This window comes from Balaenoptera physalus (assembly GCF_965194825.1).
Source record: "Balaenoptera physalus genome assembly, chromosome: 4".
In the NCBI taxonomy this organism is placed as follows: domain Eukaryota; kingdom Metazoa; phylum Chordata; class Mammalia; order Artiodactyla; family Balaenopteridae; genus Balaenoptera; species Balaenoptera physalus.
Window position 1 is genome coordinate 141462037 of NC_138891.1, and position 17938 is coordinate 141479974.

At 45.2% G+C, this 17938-nt stretch overlaps 1 protein-coding gene across 2 annotated transcripts in view; it reads right to left on the reverse strand.

The window, feature by feature from the left end:
• The window catches only part of DSCAM (DS cell adhesion molecule), a gene marked incomplete at its 5' end in the record, with an annotated part of 741397 nt that overhangs the window by 95672 nt on the left and 627787 nt on the right, over window positions 1-17938 (reverse strand). For both annotated transcript variants that reach the window (XM_082458757.1, XM_082458758.1), the window contains 3 exons: window positions 859-1014; window positions 7113-7259; window positions 8866-9106. In XM_082458757.1, the coding sequence (XP_082314883.1) occupies window positions 859-1014; window positions 7113-7259; window positions 8866-9106 (544 nt within the window). The remainder of the gene's footprint in view (window positions 1-858; window positions 1015-7112; window positions 7260-8865; window positions 9107-17938) is intronic.

Here is a 17938-nt window from a genome sequence, read left to right on the forward strand (position 1 = left end):
GGCTCGGGTATAAGTCCGAGCTCTGATTTGGAGGATTCCACAAGGGAATCAATTTGGTATCAATTGCTCTTTCTTTTATTAAGGTAGAAACTGCTTTTCTCACAATTGCCATAATATGTATTAGAAGTTAAATTATTCTTCAAAAAGTCTGCAGTGAGCTCCCTCAGGCTTTCCCTTAAAATAATGTAAAAAACTATTTTGCCATACAGTTTTTGTAGGATTGGGAAATAGTCACACAACCAAGTCCAAACTGTGATCTGAAAGATGTGCTACAATTTAAAATTTTACTAAATCATCATAAATTTTTGTAAGAAATTTTAAAAAATTAACATGTAGCTCTCACACTGAGGGCTTATTCTAATGTTATTCTAAAGCTGGCACAGCATATGACGACGTAGACCATTACAGACCATTACATAATTTTTAAGTGGAGAGATGGAAATGATCAGAGCTTACACTAATAGCTAAAGAGTCACTGAAATTATTCTCATGGGATACAAAACAGGGGTGGCCCTGGGATACAGCCCTAGGATAAAAGGCACTTTTGTTTAAAATAATATGTGCCTCCCCCCCCCCAAAAAAAGAAAACTTATAGGGGAAGAGAGAAACAATGGATAAATCAAACAAAGGTGACACAGGAAGTGCTGGTCTGAATCGTGCTGGAATATTTGGGGAGGGCAGCAAAAAGTTTGCATGGAGCAAAGTCAAGAATAGGTGGGTGAATTAATTCTCTGACCCAGCCTTTCCAGCAATAGCTCCTGCCCGGGAATGCTGCCAGCTGGTGGGAGCCTCCTGTGTGTCCCCTGGAGGTTCAGACGGGTCCTGAGCTCTCCCCCAACAAGCCGCCCCCTTTCTCACCATCCTCTTTGGTCCGAGTGAAGATCTGCTCGCTTCGCACGCCGTCCCCAGCCCGGGTGAAGGCCAGCACCTGGATGCTGTAGTTGGTGTATTTCTCCAGCCCGTCCAGCTCCAGGGAGGGCTGCGTGGTGGTGACGTTTTTAATCTCGCCCAGCTCTGGAGGACAAGAAAACACGAACCTGTTACCGCGGCTGTGGGCACCGTCCTTGCTGCCCAGCACTGGGCCACGAGCCTCCATCGGTCACGCCCTGAAATCACTCAGGGTACTAGGCACAGTCTTCCTGTGACACCAACGCTCTGCGACATTTGGAAAAGGTCATTTGCACCAAACGGCCACAGAGCACAGGGCGGAAAATCGGTCTGGAAAAGAGCAATTCACTCCAAGTGTTGTAAACCCAACGCTGGCCCCGTGGCTGCCCTCCTGAACTGTCCCCAAGCAGGTTTCCCGCACCCCAGGCCCCAGGGAGCCAGGACCACTCTGCTCACTCTGCAGAGACCCTTCTAACTGCTCATCCAGAAGCTTCTACAAGTCGAGTTTCATTTTTCCATTTAAAAAAGCAAACTCCTTTAAGGTGCACGTGTTTTTCAGCACCTAACTTAAGCATATGAGCCACGGCAGCGCAGCAAACCCCTCCTGCCACCTGGAGTGAACCCTTCGGCTGATGTGTCGGGAACGTGGCGTCAGCTAAAACTCCTTCACATTCTGGAGCGGGATCAGCTAATGACAGGCAAAGATGGACCTTTATGCTGGCCCATCTGAGGTATGAGATACACGGCAGTTTGAGAAAACTCACGGTGATGTGTTAAATACTGCCACGGGGGCTTCCCTGGTGGCGCAGTGGTTGAGAATCTGCCTGCCAATGCAGGGGACACGGGTTCGAGCCCTGGTCTGGGAAGATCCTACATGCCACGGAGCAACTAGGCCCGTGAGCCACAATTACTGAGCCTGTGCGTCTGGAGCCTGTGCTCCGCAACAAGAGAGGCTGCGATAGTGAGAGGCGCGCGCACCACGATGAAGAGTGGCCCCCGCTCGCCGCAACTAGAGAAAGCCCTCGCACAGAAACGAAGACCCAACACCACCATAAATAAATAAATAAATAAATAAATAAATAAATAAAATTCAGTCCTCTGGGGAAAAAAATATCATTAAAAAAAGAAAAAATCCATTGTTTAAAAAAACAAACAAACAAACAAACAAAAATACCGCCACGGGGGCTCTGGATTTTGAAAGGAGCCACTGGCGGAGGAACCGGAGGAGGAGGGAGGGGCCTGAGGAACTGCTCACATTTAGGGCAAGTGGCCGTGTGTGGGATGTTTGCTGCAGGCTGGCCCCCAGGCCCGCTGTGCCCGGTTACTCAGAACTGGGGTGGGAGACGGGGTCCAGGAGGGAGTCCTCCTTGGTGTCTGGCCACCTCTGCACACAGTGCACACAGTGAGGCTGCCCGAAAGGGTCTCTCGCACTCTCTGGCCTCAGTAAAGCAGCTGACACGCCGTGCGTACTTCCTTAGGTTCTGGGTTCCCGGGTTAACTCATTTACCCAGCATGACCATGCCCTTGTTTCCACAACCCATTCATTTTACAGGAGAGGAAACTGAGGCAGGCAGAGGCTCAGTAGCTTCCCCAGGTCCCGGAGCTGAGCACGGGGGCCGAGAGCATGGGCCGTGGCACCACAGGCTGTGGCCGCACGGCCACGGTCCACACTCTCAGCCACTCCCTGTGGTCGCTCGGTGGACCTGCATGTCAGCCAGATGAGATGCGCTTCTGCCAGTCTGGTTTTCTCTTCCTGCTCTCTGTTTTTCTTTCCTCTTGTCCTTCTAGCACATTGCACGGAAGTTCAGAGATTAGTGGCCAGCTGTTTTGTGATTATGGTGACTATGAATGTCTATTTTTACTTTTTGTCATCAAAAGGATCAAGGTTGAACTGGACATAGCAGGATAGTTGAATTTAAAAGCAGGGGGGAGCCAAGGCTTGCCACTCACATGCCAGGGACCCCTGTGTGTGATGAGGGCTGTGAGGGGATGGGAAAAATGGGCACAGACACAATCCCGGACCCCAACAGGAGCCCGACGCCTGTTCCCACCTTGGGCAGCTTGTGGATGAGTTCTGGGGGCAGGATGCTTTGCTGGGGGGAGAGAGCAGAGCAAAGGGCGTAGACCCCCCAAAGATGCCTGTGGCCTAGTGTCTTCTGGGGGAGACCAGCTGGTGGCAGACTTTTAGGGGCCACAATCTAGAAACCAGAGCAGATGGCTTATGAAAATGAAAAAAAATGTTTTTTCCTGTGTGGTCACTGTGCATTTAGAAGGCTGACAATCGTTACCCTCAGATGGGTTAGAAATTCTTTCCTGTGAAGGAAAAGTCTGCCCTGGGTGACCATCAGACCTCTTTCCATTATATTATTCATTTATAACTTTCATTTTCCTGAACATAGATAATATAGGTCAATTGGAGTAGGTTAAAAAATTCAAATGCTAATGGAACAAGTTTAAGTATAGATCTCATCAAGATCTTTTCAGATTTAGGAACGTCTACATTATGCCAAAGATTACACACACACACACACACACACACACACACAGGGAAAATGCAACTCAGGGGAGGGGCTTCCACGGGGCTGTGTGCCGGGCTAGTTATGAGAACTTGACTATATCATGTGACCTCTTGGGGCCTCTGGTTTTATGCTTTTGTTTTTATCTTTAAGAAGGACCCAGGGTCTCTACATCACGGGGGAAGTACAAGCTCCAATTACAGTGCAGGGGAAAGGTGTGTCGATGGGACAGGGCTGTTCCCCAGTGAGACACAGTGATGGAGAAGAGGACAGTTAAGAGGGAGAAGGGCAAAGTGGGACACCTTGATCTTTTTAAAGAAAGCAACACTTGACACAAAAGAATTACACCCGCTCATGAATTACCATACTAATTAGAATTGGTATTTGGATATTGACTCATATGTGGGTTCATATTATTTGGAAGAACTAATTTATCACGAACCATGAATATGAATGTAGTCCAAACTCCTGTTCAAAATTACCCACCCCCCAAGGATTTTTAAAAACTACCTGTGCCCCAGAATCAACCACAAAAGCACACCATTCTCTCTGCTGGGAGGGTATGTCCCTGACTCATCAATGTAGAGGAAGTAAAAAGGAAAATTATGAAAAAAGCCAAATTCAAAACAGCGTGCTTTATTTGTCGTTCTTTCAAGCTCCTTTTCTTTTTTTATGGCTTAAACACGGATTTCTATCACCTACTTTTCACGGCCCCAGTGGAGTCATTAAAAAAAAAAAAAAAAAAATATATATATATATATATATATATATATATATATATATATATATGGGACAGTACAGTAGAAATTAGCACAACATTGTAAATCAACTATACTTCAATAAAATAAATTTTTTAAAATATATGGGAAGCAAAGAATAGTGTTCAGTTGAAATCATGAGTAAAATAATGTGAAATTAATATAGAAAATAAATTCAGAAACCATACTATTTATAGTACAAAAAGTTTTTTTAAGAAAAACTTTATATTTTAAAACAAAATAGTTTTATGTATTTATTTACACCCTTCTTCATTCTTAACGGGTCTAAGGAAGAAATCAAAATAGGGGTGGAAATCACTTTTCCCAAGCGCCTCCTCAACCTGCCGGCATCGTGGCAAAAGTCTTGGTTGGCACCTAAACGTTGCTTTGATTCAGAATCTGTCGTTTTTGCCTTGAAGAAAGACAGAGGGTTGAAAAGCAGCTCCAATTCTGATGGAAATAGTGGATTTTCAAAGTGTGCCATTTTCCTAGCAATCTTAGACTAACTGCTTCTGTCAAGTCTGAAAAATTCTTTGACTTTCAGATTATAAAAGACTCAGAAATTTCACCGACCTATGGTACATTTAACCTGTCCTATCAAATATATTAACCAGTTTTATCTGGTCATATTAACAATAACAAAATGCTTTTTTATGCCTATTTTTAAAACTATTTGGGGCAATTGCTAATCACAGCAGTAGTAAGGATCTCTTTCTCCCTTGGCCTGCACGAGTGTGTGTGTTTGTGTATGTGTGGTGTATCCTCAAGCTTAGCAGGTATAGTTCTTTACATGATCACTATGTGTTGTGTGTCTGTGGGAACCTCAGGGCCGCAATCTAAGAGTTTGTGCACAAGAATCCAGTAATTCCTTGAAATTCCCTGCTAAGGCATAAATGTCACTTCCCAGAGGTAGCAGGTCAGGAATGACTGTTCACAGCAGGTTTCTGAGGGTTTCTTTCTCATCTTTTGGAGATTAAGTGTAGAACTTCTACATTAGGCATTAAGCACATCCCCTTGATCTTCATACAGTGAGTAAAAGTATCTTCAGAAACTGTATGCATTTCCAAGCATTCTTTATTTAAAGACTTTTATGCTTTTAAAGATTCAAGTTTTTAAAGCTTTAAAGTGTAAAGTTGACTGAACGATATTAACCATATCACTCATCGTAGAACTAAGGTGCTTATAGGCATTATTAGCACATATGAGTAAAACGTGAAAATGTGATGAACAGTCACCACCGGATTATGGAAATGTTTCCAACAAGAACAAAAAAGGAACGATTTTAGTGCAACACTGCCTTTAGGTATGTTAGGGTGTTTAATTTCATCTTATTCGAGATGAGGATTAGACACCAGAACATGTATATGCAATGATCTATTACTGTATTGTGTCAGTAAAGTAGATAATGTGAAATTTTTCGTTGCTCCGTATCTTACTTCTATGGGAATTTTAAAGCTCTGTTTGCAGGGAGGAGGTGAAGTGAATCACCTGTTTAACTCCGCCCCTCCGTGGGGCTGGCTGTGCCTTACTGGGCTGGAGGTTCCGTGTGCATCACATCTCCCCACTCTCACTAGGCTAGAGCATCCATCGGGGCAGATGCTGCATCCTCAGCGTCAGGCAGGAGCTTAGCACAGAGTAGCTGCTCAGGTAACACGTCTGCTTCGGGGAGGGCCCACAAGGGGAATCAGAATGTCTCCCACTGCTGGCACTATGCAAAGTGCTACCTGGACATCAAGGGAATCAGATCTGGTCCTCAGCTCTGAGACACAAGTCTGGCTGCAGATGTAAACAGCTAAGCCTGGAACTCTGCTATTTACTTAGCAAATTAAGCTGCCTTTGCTAATGTGTCTTCCTTCCTTTATTCGGGCACCAATAGTGGAACCCCTGCAGCCTCTGAGGCCCAGTGTGTTCTGATTACCTGGGTGGGGAAAGCGACCGGGTTGGCAGAGTAGACCCAGGTGGTCCTGAGCAGAGGTGGGAAATGCCCTGGGGGCCTCTGTGTTTGCCCAGACTCAGGGGACCCACAGTCAGAAAAGCTGCAGGAAGCCCCAAACCAGAGGGGAGGCACCCCCGGGGGCTGGATATGGGGAGCAGGGGAGGGTGCAGGTGTGGGCCACCCAAGTCCTGGGCCACAAGCAGAGAGCAGAGCCTCTCCTGTTAGGGGCTGTAGCTCAGGCTGGGCCTGTCGTGCTCCTGGCACCGGGCTCAGCCTGGCTCGGTGACGTCAGGCCTCTGACAGCACAGACACAGACGTGTTCTGCTCAAGACACTTGGAGCCCCAATCTCGCCACCCTCAGCTGACCCTCTCTCGTGCCAAGTCTTGCCTCCAAACTGGAGAATTTTGTCCCACAACTTGAAAGAAAAAAAAAAAATCACAAAGAAACAAGAAGGAAGAGAGGGAATACGAGGAGGAAAAAAGAAAAAGGAGGGCACAAAAATGGAGGGTTTGGGATGAAAGCGCTCCTCATGGAAGCAATAATACTCCTCCCAAGGTGTTCTGGTTCTGGCATTCTTCCTGAACCCCTTCTAGTTCAACTACAGGAGCTTAAGAATTTTCCTGCAGAGTCCTATCGGGGAATAGGAAGAGGTCAGCCTTTCAGGATACACATCATGTAGAACTTTCTAGATACAGATCAAGGTTTTGGTGCTGCCTGCAGAGGCTTGACATAGATACTCATAATTAGGAAAACACATCTATTCCTAGATTCCCCAAGTGCCACCCCCTCCTATCCTTCAAATTGCTTTTTGAAGGTATATGATTTAAACAGCTGTGTACACCTGTTAAAATGTCAGATATGAGATAACAGAAAGACGTGGGGAAAGGAGAAAAGTACCCATCGATAAAGAACTGCCCACCCTGTGCTGAATCCCATGGTAGGAGGAGGGGGTCTGCAAATTCCATTGTGCATCCTTTGGGGGCAAACTCAAAGTCCTAGTTTAATCCTCTTACCTCCATCCATGAGGTTGGCCCAGTAAATGACTCTGAACCCCTGGAGAATTCCATTCAAGGCTTCCTTGGAAAGTGTGGACCAGGATATTGATATGCTTTCTGGTGATGTTGCTATGGCTTGGACATTTTCGGGGGGGTAACTGGGCACTGAAATTAGATAATTAGAATCTGTAATAACTGTGGGTGGTTTAATTAGCAAAGCAATATTGAATAAGCAACATTAGTTTAATATTTCAAAGTACAGGAAAAGAAAAAACTGCACACTCAATCCCCCAAATTAAGGAAAAAAATGAGTACCATTTCTCTATACAAATATTATGATAACTCAGTAAAATGCAATGACTTCATATGACTTCCACTGTCTCTCTTTCCAGAATAACTGCTTCACTTTTAAGCCCCAGGCTTATGGAGTTGAGAACACTTCTGATCCTATTGCATGAGTAAAAGACCATTGCTGGTCTGGCTTATGTTCCCATTACCCTTGCAAGTTACTGTTGTAAGTTACATGTACTTTATACAGTACATCTCCTCGTATTGAGTAATATCTGGCATGTAAATTGAAAGCCTCACTATTGAAAGAGCCAGAAAGTAGACACGTCATTGTATTCACTGCCCCATCCCCAGCAGGGCCCCTTTCAATGCTATACCATTCGTCAGAGGAAAGAGCGAAAATGGACTAGGATACAGGCTAGAAGGATATTTGAAGTATTTTTCACGGGGGTTTATGCAAACCTTAAATGTCGTGGCTGGGAGAGGGGGCAAGATAGTGACTGAATTGCAAACATCAGTGAAGGATGAACATCAAAGTGAAAACCCAAAGGCATGTCTAACCACACCTGCAAAGACTATGAAGATGGAAAGAAAATCCTGGACTTCTGGTTTCTAGCTAAGACTTCTCTCTCTGTGAAAACGGTCAGAAATTATAGACGCAAGTCACCGTGTGTGTTCTCAAACCTATGACCCAGTGGCTAGTTGCACGAGAGGCAACTGCCATGCAAGCTTGCTGCTGGAAAAATCTACCACCTACTCCTACAGCTAACCCTATATTTAGCCTCTGCACCTAAAAGATGGTGCTTCTGGACACTAGGGTTCTCTCTCTTTTCAAGCACTGCTGGAAAATGTGAGCTCTTAGGTGGTCAAGGTGGGAGGGTACATTAATTCCTTATGGCCACTAGGGGGCGCTCAGTCACCGTGAGATTTGTTCCAAGGAAGCTTGCTCATTCCTGTTCTCTGGTCTCAGAATGCTTGAAAATAAAAAGCAATCATTTAAAGAAAAAAAGAAGGAAAGAAGAAAGAAAGAAAGAAAGAAAGAAAGAAAGAAAGAAAGAAAGAAAGAAAGAAAGGAAGGAAGGAAGGAAGGAAGGAAGGAAGGAAGGAAGGAAGGAAGGAAAGAAAGAAAGAAAGAAAGAAAAAAGAAAAAGAAAAAAATCCTCCTTTACATTGATTTGTGAGAAATTCTTAGAAAATCGGATTTCTACATTCTGGCCAGACTGCTGCAGTCATAGGGAGAGAGCTTTGGTTTCACGCGGGAAAAGCCCACCTCTTGGGCTTGATGGAGAAGGATGCTGAAAAAGGAATGAATTTGGCTTTGCAATCAAGGTCTGTCAAGGGCACCAAACCAAGGTAGCCCATGAGTTAATCAGGGCAGCTTCCCCAGCGGAACCCCCAGTCCCCACCGGCCTGGATGCCATTGTCACTGCAAAGCCCGAAGGCGGCCAGGCTCTGGGGACCCAGAGCAGCGGCTGGAACCTACCATCCTCGAGGGTGGTGGTGATGACTTCCTGAGAAGAAGGCCCCGTCCCGGCCCGGTTGCAGGCCTGCACCACCAGGCCATACTGGGTGAACTTGTTTAGGTTGCTGAGGGTGTAAATCTCACTGTCCCCCGTGGTGTCGATACTGATGATGTTGAACTGGAAGTTGCCCCCAGTGCTGTACTCGCGGTAACCTATTTGGTAGCCACGGATCATCCCATTTTGCAGATGTTTCTTGGGAGCCTAAACAGGAAAGAGAAGAATCACTAAAGGATACTGTTTGTGATTTGGTAAAAAAACAATGCTATTTTCGGATGCTTTAAACCTGTTCAAAAGCCGGTTAATCCTACTGTATACCTATGGCCAAGCTACGAATTATATTCCGTGAATAATTTGGATGTTGCAAAGTTACCAAGTAAAATGTGAGTAGCTAAACAATCAAACAAAAAAGAATACTCGAGGTGTGACAAGAGGAAAACCGGCATCTGCCCTCCTCTTAGGCAAATAAAAATGAAATTGAATAAGCGTGGAAATAATCATAACAGGTGTGGCAGTAGTAATAGTAATAGTAGCAGCAAACTCATACCTAGAGGCTGCTCATGGCCAGGTACTCTGCCTGTACCTGCGCGAATGAGCCCAACCCTCACTGCAGCCCCGGGACATAGCACCACCAAGACCTTCATTGACACAGGAGGTCCCACAGGCATGAGGGACAGGAGGCGAATCCACCACAGAGCCTGTGCTCCCAGCCCTTCCCTCATGCTGCCAGGACAGCCGACTTCTCTAAGTGGTGGGGAAGTTGTGAAAGATGGATTGCGTCTGTGGTACCTCTGCCTACACCAACCATCACCTGGGGAGACTGATATTCGTGTTTTCACCCAGCAAAATCTACGGAACTCTGCCACATTGTTCCAGGCACTGGGGAACAGAAGTGATTTTTTAAAAAAGGTCCCTGCCCTCATGGAGCTTACACTCTAAGAATATTCCAGAACAAAGGTGTTTCCACGTCAAAAGCTGGATGTGAAGGGGAGTCCACCCCTGGAGGGAAGGCAAACCTCTTTCATTAAGGCCTGAGTCATTCGGGGATCATTTTATGGTGATTTAAGCCAGGCAAGGTGAGGCTAGAGTTACGAGTCAAAAACAGAACAGTTTTCGCTGACACGTTGGACTTTTTAAGAATCCAGACTTTTTTCAAGTATGTTTTAAGAACAACATCAAAGTGATGCTCTAAAGTAATAAAGGTGTGGTAGGCTTTCAGGCAATCAACAGCTATGTGCGTGTTTGTGTGTGTGTGTGTTTGTATTATGTCTGTGTGTGCATATGTGTGAGCAGGTATGTGTATGTATGTGCATGTGTATGTGTACATGTGAATTTCAGTACAAACCGTGGATTAAGGTCTCTTGGGGCTCTGAAAAGCTTTCTGAAAATGCTTACAATCCCATTGGAGAGAGGAAATACGCACTCAGGAAACTGCAGAGAAATCTGAAGTGTTCAAGTGTGTGGTACTGGACAGTGGAGGCCAGCAGGCTTCTCGAAAGTGGCAAAATGAGCGTGGTCTGAAGCAGTCAGAAGATGCTGACCGCAGGTGGGGCTGGAGGGATGGCCAGGGCTCCGGAAGGGGCGGGAGGGTGCGGGGTAGGAGAGACAGAGCAGCTGGAATGGACTGGGGGGGTCGCTGCTGAATGCCCAGGGGTGATGAAGGGCAGACAGAGAGGATCTGCCCAGGATGGGGGTGGGGTGAGGCTGGACCACCAGCAGGAAGAAGGCAGAAGAAGGTCGGGAGCCGACAGCGCCATGAGCGAATTCAGCAGACGCTTGTGGAGTGCCTACCATGCCAGCCCCCCGCGGCATGAATGTCGCCAGCTGTCTTTGGGTGTTTGCCTGAGTTATACAGAAGCAGTAAAATCACATTTCTTTTTTCAGGTGAGTTTCCTCATTTATGGTTTCCTTGGATCCCACTGTCTTTCTCAACAACTCATCTGATTTCAGGCATTTACATCGTGCTAATAGGTATCAAAGAAACAGCCTGGAAACCAATACTTCTGCAGTCAAGCTGGCAGTCAGACGTTGACACAAAAGCACACCCCTTTCTTATTATAAGCAAGTGTCTATGCGCTCCTGCTTTTGCATTGGTGAACTACAACTTTTCACTCTGCTTTAAAATTGGATCCAAAGATTTCAGATTTTGAGAATTCCATTACCTGGAATTTGTTTTACCTAAACCACTGAATTGCATTTGTATCATCTGATTAATTAGCAAAATCAATTTCCCTCCAAAAGCCATGGATAAGTCAAATATAAAACAAAGATATTTCTCCTATTTCACAAAGTTTTTTAATGTTTAATACGGTCACCCAAATATAAAGGACTTTTTAAATTTAAAAAATATTCTAATTTTTCAACGGGCTCCCTGTGACGATTTAAGTCTCCCTAAGATGCCAAGTCAGGATCCCAGGACAGGAGCTATAGAGTCTGATCAGGTAGGGGGTGTAGGGAGTGGAGGCAAATACCCATGAGAAAATGTTCACTCACAGCACCCAATTTAGCTGAATCTTTTACAAGCAGAGGGAACTGCCGGCTGACATTTCCCTTCCTGGATTTGGGAGATTAATCATGCCCATGATTTGGTTGCACAGATAGGTGGGTGGAGAAATCTTCCTTTTTTCACTTTCTGAGGGTGAAAACACATTCTAACTGCTTAAATAGGATAGGCAACACAGCGCTTTTTGTCCTGTTCAGTTTAAATATTTTGTACAAAAGAAACAGAACATTCTTTACATTTTTCTTAGAACTAAATTCTAGTCCTGCTAATTCTGGAGTGACACGAAGGTTATTTTTGTGTATTAGATTCTTCTGCAAAATATTCTGTAGAAAATTATTTTAGTGTTTTTCTTGTAATAATAAAAGTATACAGCCACCATTCCTATGTAATCACTATTCAAATTCTGATATATTTTTTTCTCTAAGTGAAATTGAAGTTTGTTTTTGGTTTTCACATGGTTGTCTTCATACTCTACAATTTAGTGACTGATTATTTTTATTTAATATGCTATTATGATCATACTTTCATGTTTACTTCCAGTCTTTAAAAATCATATTCCATGTTTTATTGAATCATTTTTCCAACAATTTTGTTCGGGATATTGTTTTGTAACTTATTTCCTACCACAAATGAACCTCTGTGATACAGTGCATCTGTTTTTAAGTTTGTTTACTGGACTGAAGTCCCAGAAGTGGGACTTATTGGGTATCTTATTTCAAAAAGGTTGTGTTTCAGTTGACTGTTAATGAGATAGGATTTTTTTGTTATTATTCTTTTAGATGTGAAATCCAATACGGTAATGCAAGGGACTGTGTTTATCACAAGAAACAAAGAAGAGAGCTCTCCTCCGGTTTTCTTAATATTCTGATTTTGAAGAGATATGTATGAATAGAGTGGTGAGTTATTTGAAGGTAGCAGTGGTTTCACACATTTCTTTCCAGGGCTCTAATACAATTGCTAGTTATCATGCAGAATGAATTGTTGCACCTGAGAAAGAAGCGATGGATTTTTCTTACAAATGAAATATGTACTTTTGATTCCACAGCATGCGGGCCCCCAGAGGTTTTGAAAACCATCTAAAAAGGATTGTGTTGGGGGAGAAATGGGGAGTGACTGCTAATGGGTATGGGCTTTGTTGTGAGTGATGAAAATTTTCTAAAGTTAGATTCTGGTGATGGCTGCACATCTCTGTAAACATACAAAAAAACATGGAATCATACACTTAAAACAGCAAATGTGATGGTATGTTAATTTCAGCCCAATAAAGCTGTTTTCATAAAAGTTAGTGTGCTGAAATCATCTCTCGGTTATTTCTCTTTCTAATTCAGTTACAACAGTAGCTTCCTTCACCACGACCACGGTGAACACCACCAATCAATACTCACCACCTCTACCACCACATCTTCACCATCACCATCACCACTACCTACATGCACACCACCCCCCTTACCACCTCCACTACCTCATGCCCCCAAGACAACCATCACCGTACATCACTGCCACCACCTCCATTACCTGCATCATCACCAACATCACCACCACCTCCATCACCAGCATCATCACCATCATCACCACCACCTCCATCACCTGCATCATCACCAACATCACCACCACCTCCATCACCAGCATCATCACCATCATCACCACCACCTCCATCACCAGCATCATCACCATCATCACCATCAGCTCCATCACCATCATCACCACCAACATCACCACCACCTCCATCACCATCATCACCACCTTCATCACTGCCACCACCTCCATCACCAGCATCATCACCATCATCACCACCACCACCATTACCCAATGCCATGGCCACCTCTCTCACCTTTACCACCATCCTTATCACCTCCTCCACCAATAAATCACTGCCATGCCTCCAATACATCCACCACCATCACCACTGACATTAACATCACCCTAAGTATCACTATTACCACCATCACCTCCGACACTAACTCAGGGCCAAAATCACTACCACTAGTTACCATTATCCCTCCACCACCTCCATCACCTTCACCTATTGAACACTTGCTTTTCCCAATCAGTGTAATAGGTGAGATGTATATCTCCCCATTTATCTTCACAACAACCCCAAGAAGTCTCATTATCCTTCTTTACAGATGAAGAAACTGAAGGTCAAAGAGGTTAAAAACATCTTCCTCAAGGTAAGTGTAGAGTTGGAATTCTAACCCAGGTTTTCCCAAGAGATGTATTTAGTTTCCACCACTCACAGGGCCCCAGATAACTTTTCTCCTTTTTGCAAAGCTTGCTGATTAGGTTTGTAAAGTTACACTAAGCAAAACATTTTTAATCAAAGAAATATCTAGCAAATCACATGAAGAGAAAGTATTATGTTTTCATGCACAAAAGTAAGCAAAAATTCTAACTGTAACAGGCAAAGTTTAAGTTCTACTATTCATTTGTAGGTTGAATAGTCAGATGTAAATTTAGGAATGTGTTAACATTAAAGAAATTCTTGAGGACATATTAGAAAACAGATCTCTTTTAAAAATCCATAAGTGCAGGGATTTCATACACTAAGTGCAGGGAATTTAAGGGCTGTGATGCAAGTTCCAACTTTTTTTGAAGTGACTCTGGGGACCTCTCTGAGTTACATGAACAACAAGCCAGCAGGGGAAGTGGGTATGGACCAGTGGAAGCACTTCAACCCATTTGTCTGGTAGTGGGCTTCAGATCACCCTAAGACAAGTTAGTACATAATACCCCTTACTTCAAAAGTTGTTTTGGATGATACTTTAAACATTTCTGCTTGGAGCATGTGTCTACTTGGAATAAAGGGAAACGGCTGGCTGATGTACAAAGAGAGGACATCCAGATGGGAAGGCAGTTGAGGATACTGTTCTCTGGCTGTTCAATAGCCTCAAAGAACTGATTAAGTGGGTCAAAAATAATTGTTTGCTTTCATGAAACTAAGAGAATGGAGTTAATGGTGGGGTAGGAAGAAACGTAGAAGAAGGAATCAGGTAGGGGTCTTGAAACACATTTTGAATCTGGGTTGCAAGATACTGGAGAAGACAAATCTCCTAAGAAGCCACTTTGATCATGCCCTTCCTCTCCCCAAATCTCAACAGTGCCTGTTGTAAGATTTGAGCCGTACAGGAGTCTTCCCAGACTAATGTCTCCTGGATGTCCGTCCATCTAGGATTCTCTTTGACTGCTTGATTAAGCATGGGGGTTCCAACTCCCTTACATGTTCTCATCTCATGAGAGCCCCCGTCAGAGAATGCACTTCTTCCTTTTTTCCACTATCAACACATGACTCACTCCATGGCCAGCTCAACTTCCAACTCATTGGGGAGCCTCCTTTGACTGTCTCCATCCAAGGAGTCCTCTCCTTCCTCTGGTCTCCACTGGCACTCACCCATCCACCATCAGCTCAGCAAGAACTGGCCACTTCCATCTCCTCTATGGTCACCATTAACATATCAAATGTCTGGTTTCCAAGAACTTGACTGCAAGCGCCAAGAGCACAAGGGTTCCTAAAAAAATGTTTGAAATCTGACCCACTTCCCTGTCCAAATCAAGACTTCAGCACAGTGGACATTCTCAAAAAATTTATTGTAGATAAAGAAGAGAATGGTTCTGAGCATCTATGAGGTGTAAAAAAGTGATGGGTAAGAACGACCTTAGATTTATATCTTACTGAATAAAGATCTAATGGGCAGGGTATAAAGACGGAAGAGATGCCTGGACTCCAGACCCAGGATGCAGCTGTTGATCAGAGGCCTGGGTCAGTCAGTTCAGCGGGAGCTCTCAGGCAGTGTGCCCCAGCCTGGACGTGTGGGTTCAAGTTGAGAGCTGGCTTCCCTGCTGTCACGTAGCATGGCGGCCAACCTATCAAGATGGGAGATTTAGGCAGGATTGGGAGGGGTCCATTTCATTTCCCAGACCCCATCAGGGAAGAAAATAGCTTCTGAAGAGCCAATTTATCTGGACAGTGTTGTCCATTTTTGTTTCCTGCTTAAAACAAGGATTCCAGAGTTTATTCACTTGTCATCCAGCCAGTGGGTCACACATGCTTACAGTAAGGATCACTGAAGAGCGACCAACAGATTTATAGCAAACCTCTCCTGGCAACCAGCCCTCTTAGTACATATTAGAGGAAGACGTTGGAAAGTAAGTGACTGGGGGAAAGAAAAAAAGCTAAAGTGAAGAAGGGCTCCCTTCACTCCATAGTCAAGAATGCAACAGTCTGAGTGTCTTTCCATGCAGGATGATGCTGTCATTTACAGGTGGCTTTGATATGTGAGTGTTCTGGTTTTACCTTTTCTCAAAGCCCTTTGAATGCACTACTATTCTAAGAGAAGGCCTTAGCTACCCACTGTTGTGTTTTTCTTGTGAGGATTCATTGTTTTTCCACGTTGAAGTTTCCTCTTCCTTTCCTTCACCTCTGCATCCAGGAATGATCCAGATTTCTTTTCATTTGTCCCATTTATCTGCTGTCTGTGGCCCTTTCTCCCCTTCCAGCCCTGACTTTGTTTTTTCTCCTGTGGTTTCCCTAAACAGCTTTCTTTCACATCCTTCCAGGAGCCCTTTCTCCAGCCTCCAAATCCCCCCTCAACCCTCACTTCCTTTAAGAAACCGTCTCTTTTGATCTCCATGACAACAGGAGACCTGTGTCAATTTCCTCATGTGGTTTGCAAATGCCTACATTTTACGTGTCCGCCCGAATCAGCCTGCGAGCCGCCGGTGGCAGGTTCTCCGCTCTTTCCGGGGAGGGTAGAAACAGGGACGAGCAAATGCTCAGGGCACCAGTGTGTCTGTGAGTGATTAGAGCAGGCAACTCATCTTCAGAAAACCGCCAGCCAGGTCCTGTTTCTGGCACGCTCCCCTCCCCCTCCCCACTGCTGGCGGGTGGACTTTCCTCAATGTCAGGGTCCATCCGCTGACCTGGAGAACCCAAGGCGTCCGCTGCAGAATCCCGCATTCCGGGAACACTGCGTCACTCCGACGTGTTGAGTAATTCAGTTGAAAAATGATTTGAAACGTTTCCTTTTAGGTTCCTCCAAATTCACTTAAAATGTAGTCTGTCCTCATTCCCCTTTTATTACAGGGGTGGGGGGCTGTCTTTTTCATCTCTGTGCGCTTCCTCCAGCCCCTTTCCCTGCTCCCCAATGTAAACAGCATGAACTCCATAACTTGTTCAGTGAATGGATGCATTAACTGTAATAGCCAGGAGCTGGAGCCTCTTCTATACAGGCATTGTGTGTAGGGAAGACGTACAGTGAATCCGTGATTAAAGTGCAAAGTGATGATGGCGGTGCTGAAGATTTGCACAAGGGGCTGTGGAAGGGAAAAGGAAGAGGTGCCTTTTCCAAACGGGTCCAGGAGGATTCCTGGAGAAGCGGGGCCATGTTATAGGAAAGTAATCAGTGGACCCGGCTGCAGGTGGTGAGGGAATAAGAGATGGCCCAGGAATGGAGAGCAGCTCCAGCGACCCTTCAGGGAGGTATATGGGGTGACTGGGGTGGTGGTGGCGTGATTGCAGGAAACCTAGGGAAATGCTGGGGCCCCACCCAGACCTGCTGACTCAGAAACACACGCTGGCTACAGGGAGGGCGTGCTGGTCTGTGTTTTAACAAGCCCTCCCTGGGATGCCGAGCAAGCTCAAGTCTGAGAACCACTGCGGTTGTCACTCAAAGTCAGTAAAAGGTTTAGGATTGGCCTCACTTGGGATGGACTTTAGTTAAAAAGCAACGGCTGCACATTCCCCAATTTTTCAGGTCACCAATAACCCATTTTTCCTGGTCTCTGCAGAACAGAAGGGATTGAACGCAAATAGGACGGTAAGCCCTCTGTGGTCCGGGAGTCACACAGCAACAAAAGGACCTCTTCACAGGGGGGCCGGGGTGGAGGGGAAGCAGTTGCCTTGCTGGACAGAGCCCTGCTGGGGCTCCCCAGTCCCCGTGGACGGACAGCGCAGCCTCTCTGGATGAATGGACTGCGGGTTCTCAGGAAGAGACGGCAGACAGAGGAGGAGTCTTACATGGTTGCCTCAAAGCACATTTTCCTGCCTGTCTCTCTCCTTGGGTTGGCCCTCCATGGCCACTCTGCCATCCACAGGGGCTCTAAGTTCATTCTCTGCATTGTAGGTCTTCTACAAGGGATGCATGTGGCCATGTGGCTCTGCCCTCAATGTTATTGTTCGTCGAGGGACAGGTAAAGAGCCAAGGGGCCACGTGGTGTGAAATAAAAAGCGGACATGTGATCTGACAATGAGACACGCTTAAGCTACGATGAATGACAAAGTGTTTGAAGTGTGTACTATCTGGAGAGGCCAAGAACTTGGAATTGGAGCTGGATGGTTACCGTAGTCTAGGCAGACTTGGCAGCCGAGGAGGAGATGGTGACCAAGGGTGTGCGTTGGCTTGGAACACAAATGCAGAATTCTAGAAACATTTTGGAGAATATTGTGGGATGAACTTCAGGCTAACTACTGTACAACAGGGTGCCATTTTTTCAATTTCTAAACTGTAGGGTAGCTCCCATTACATTCACTCATTCAT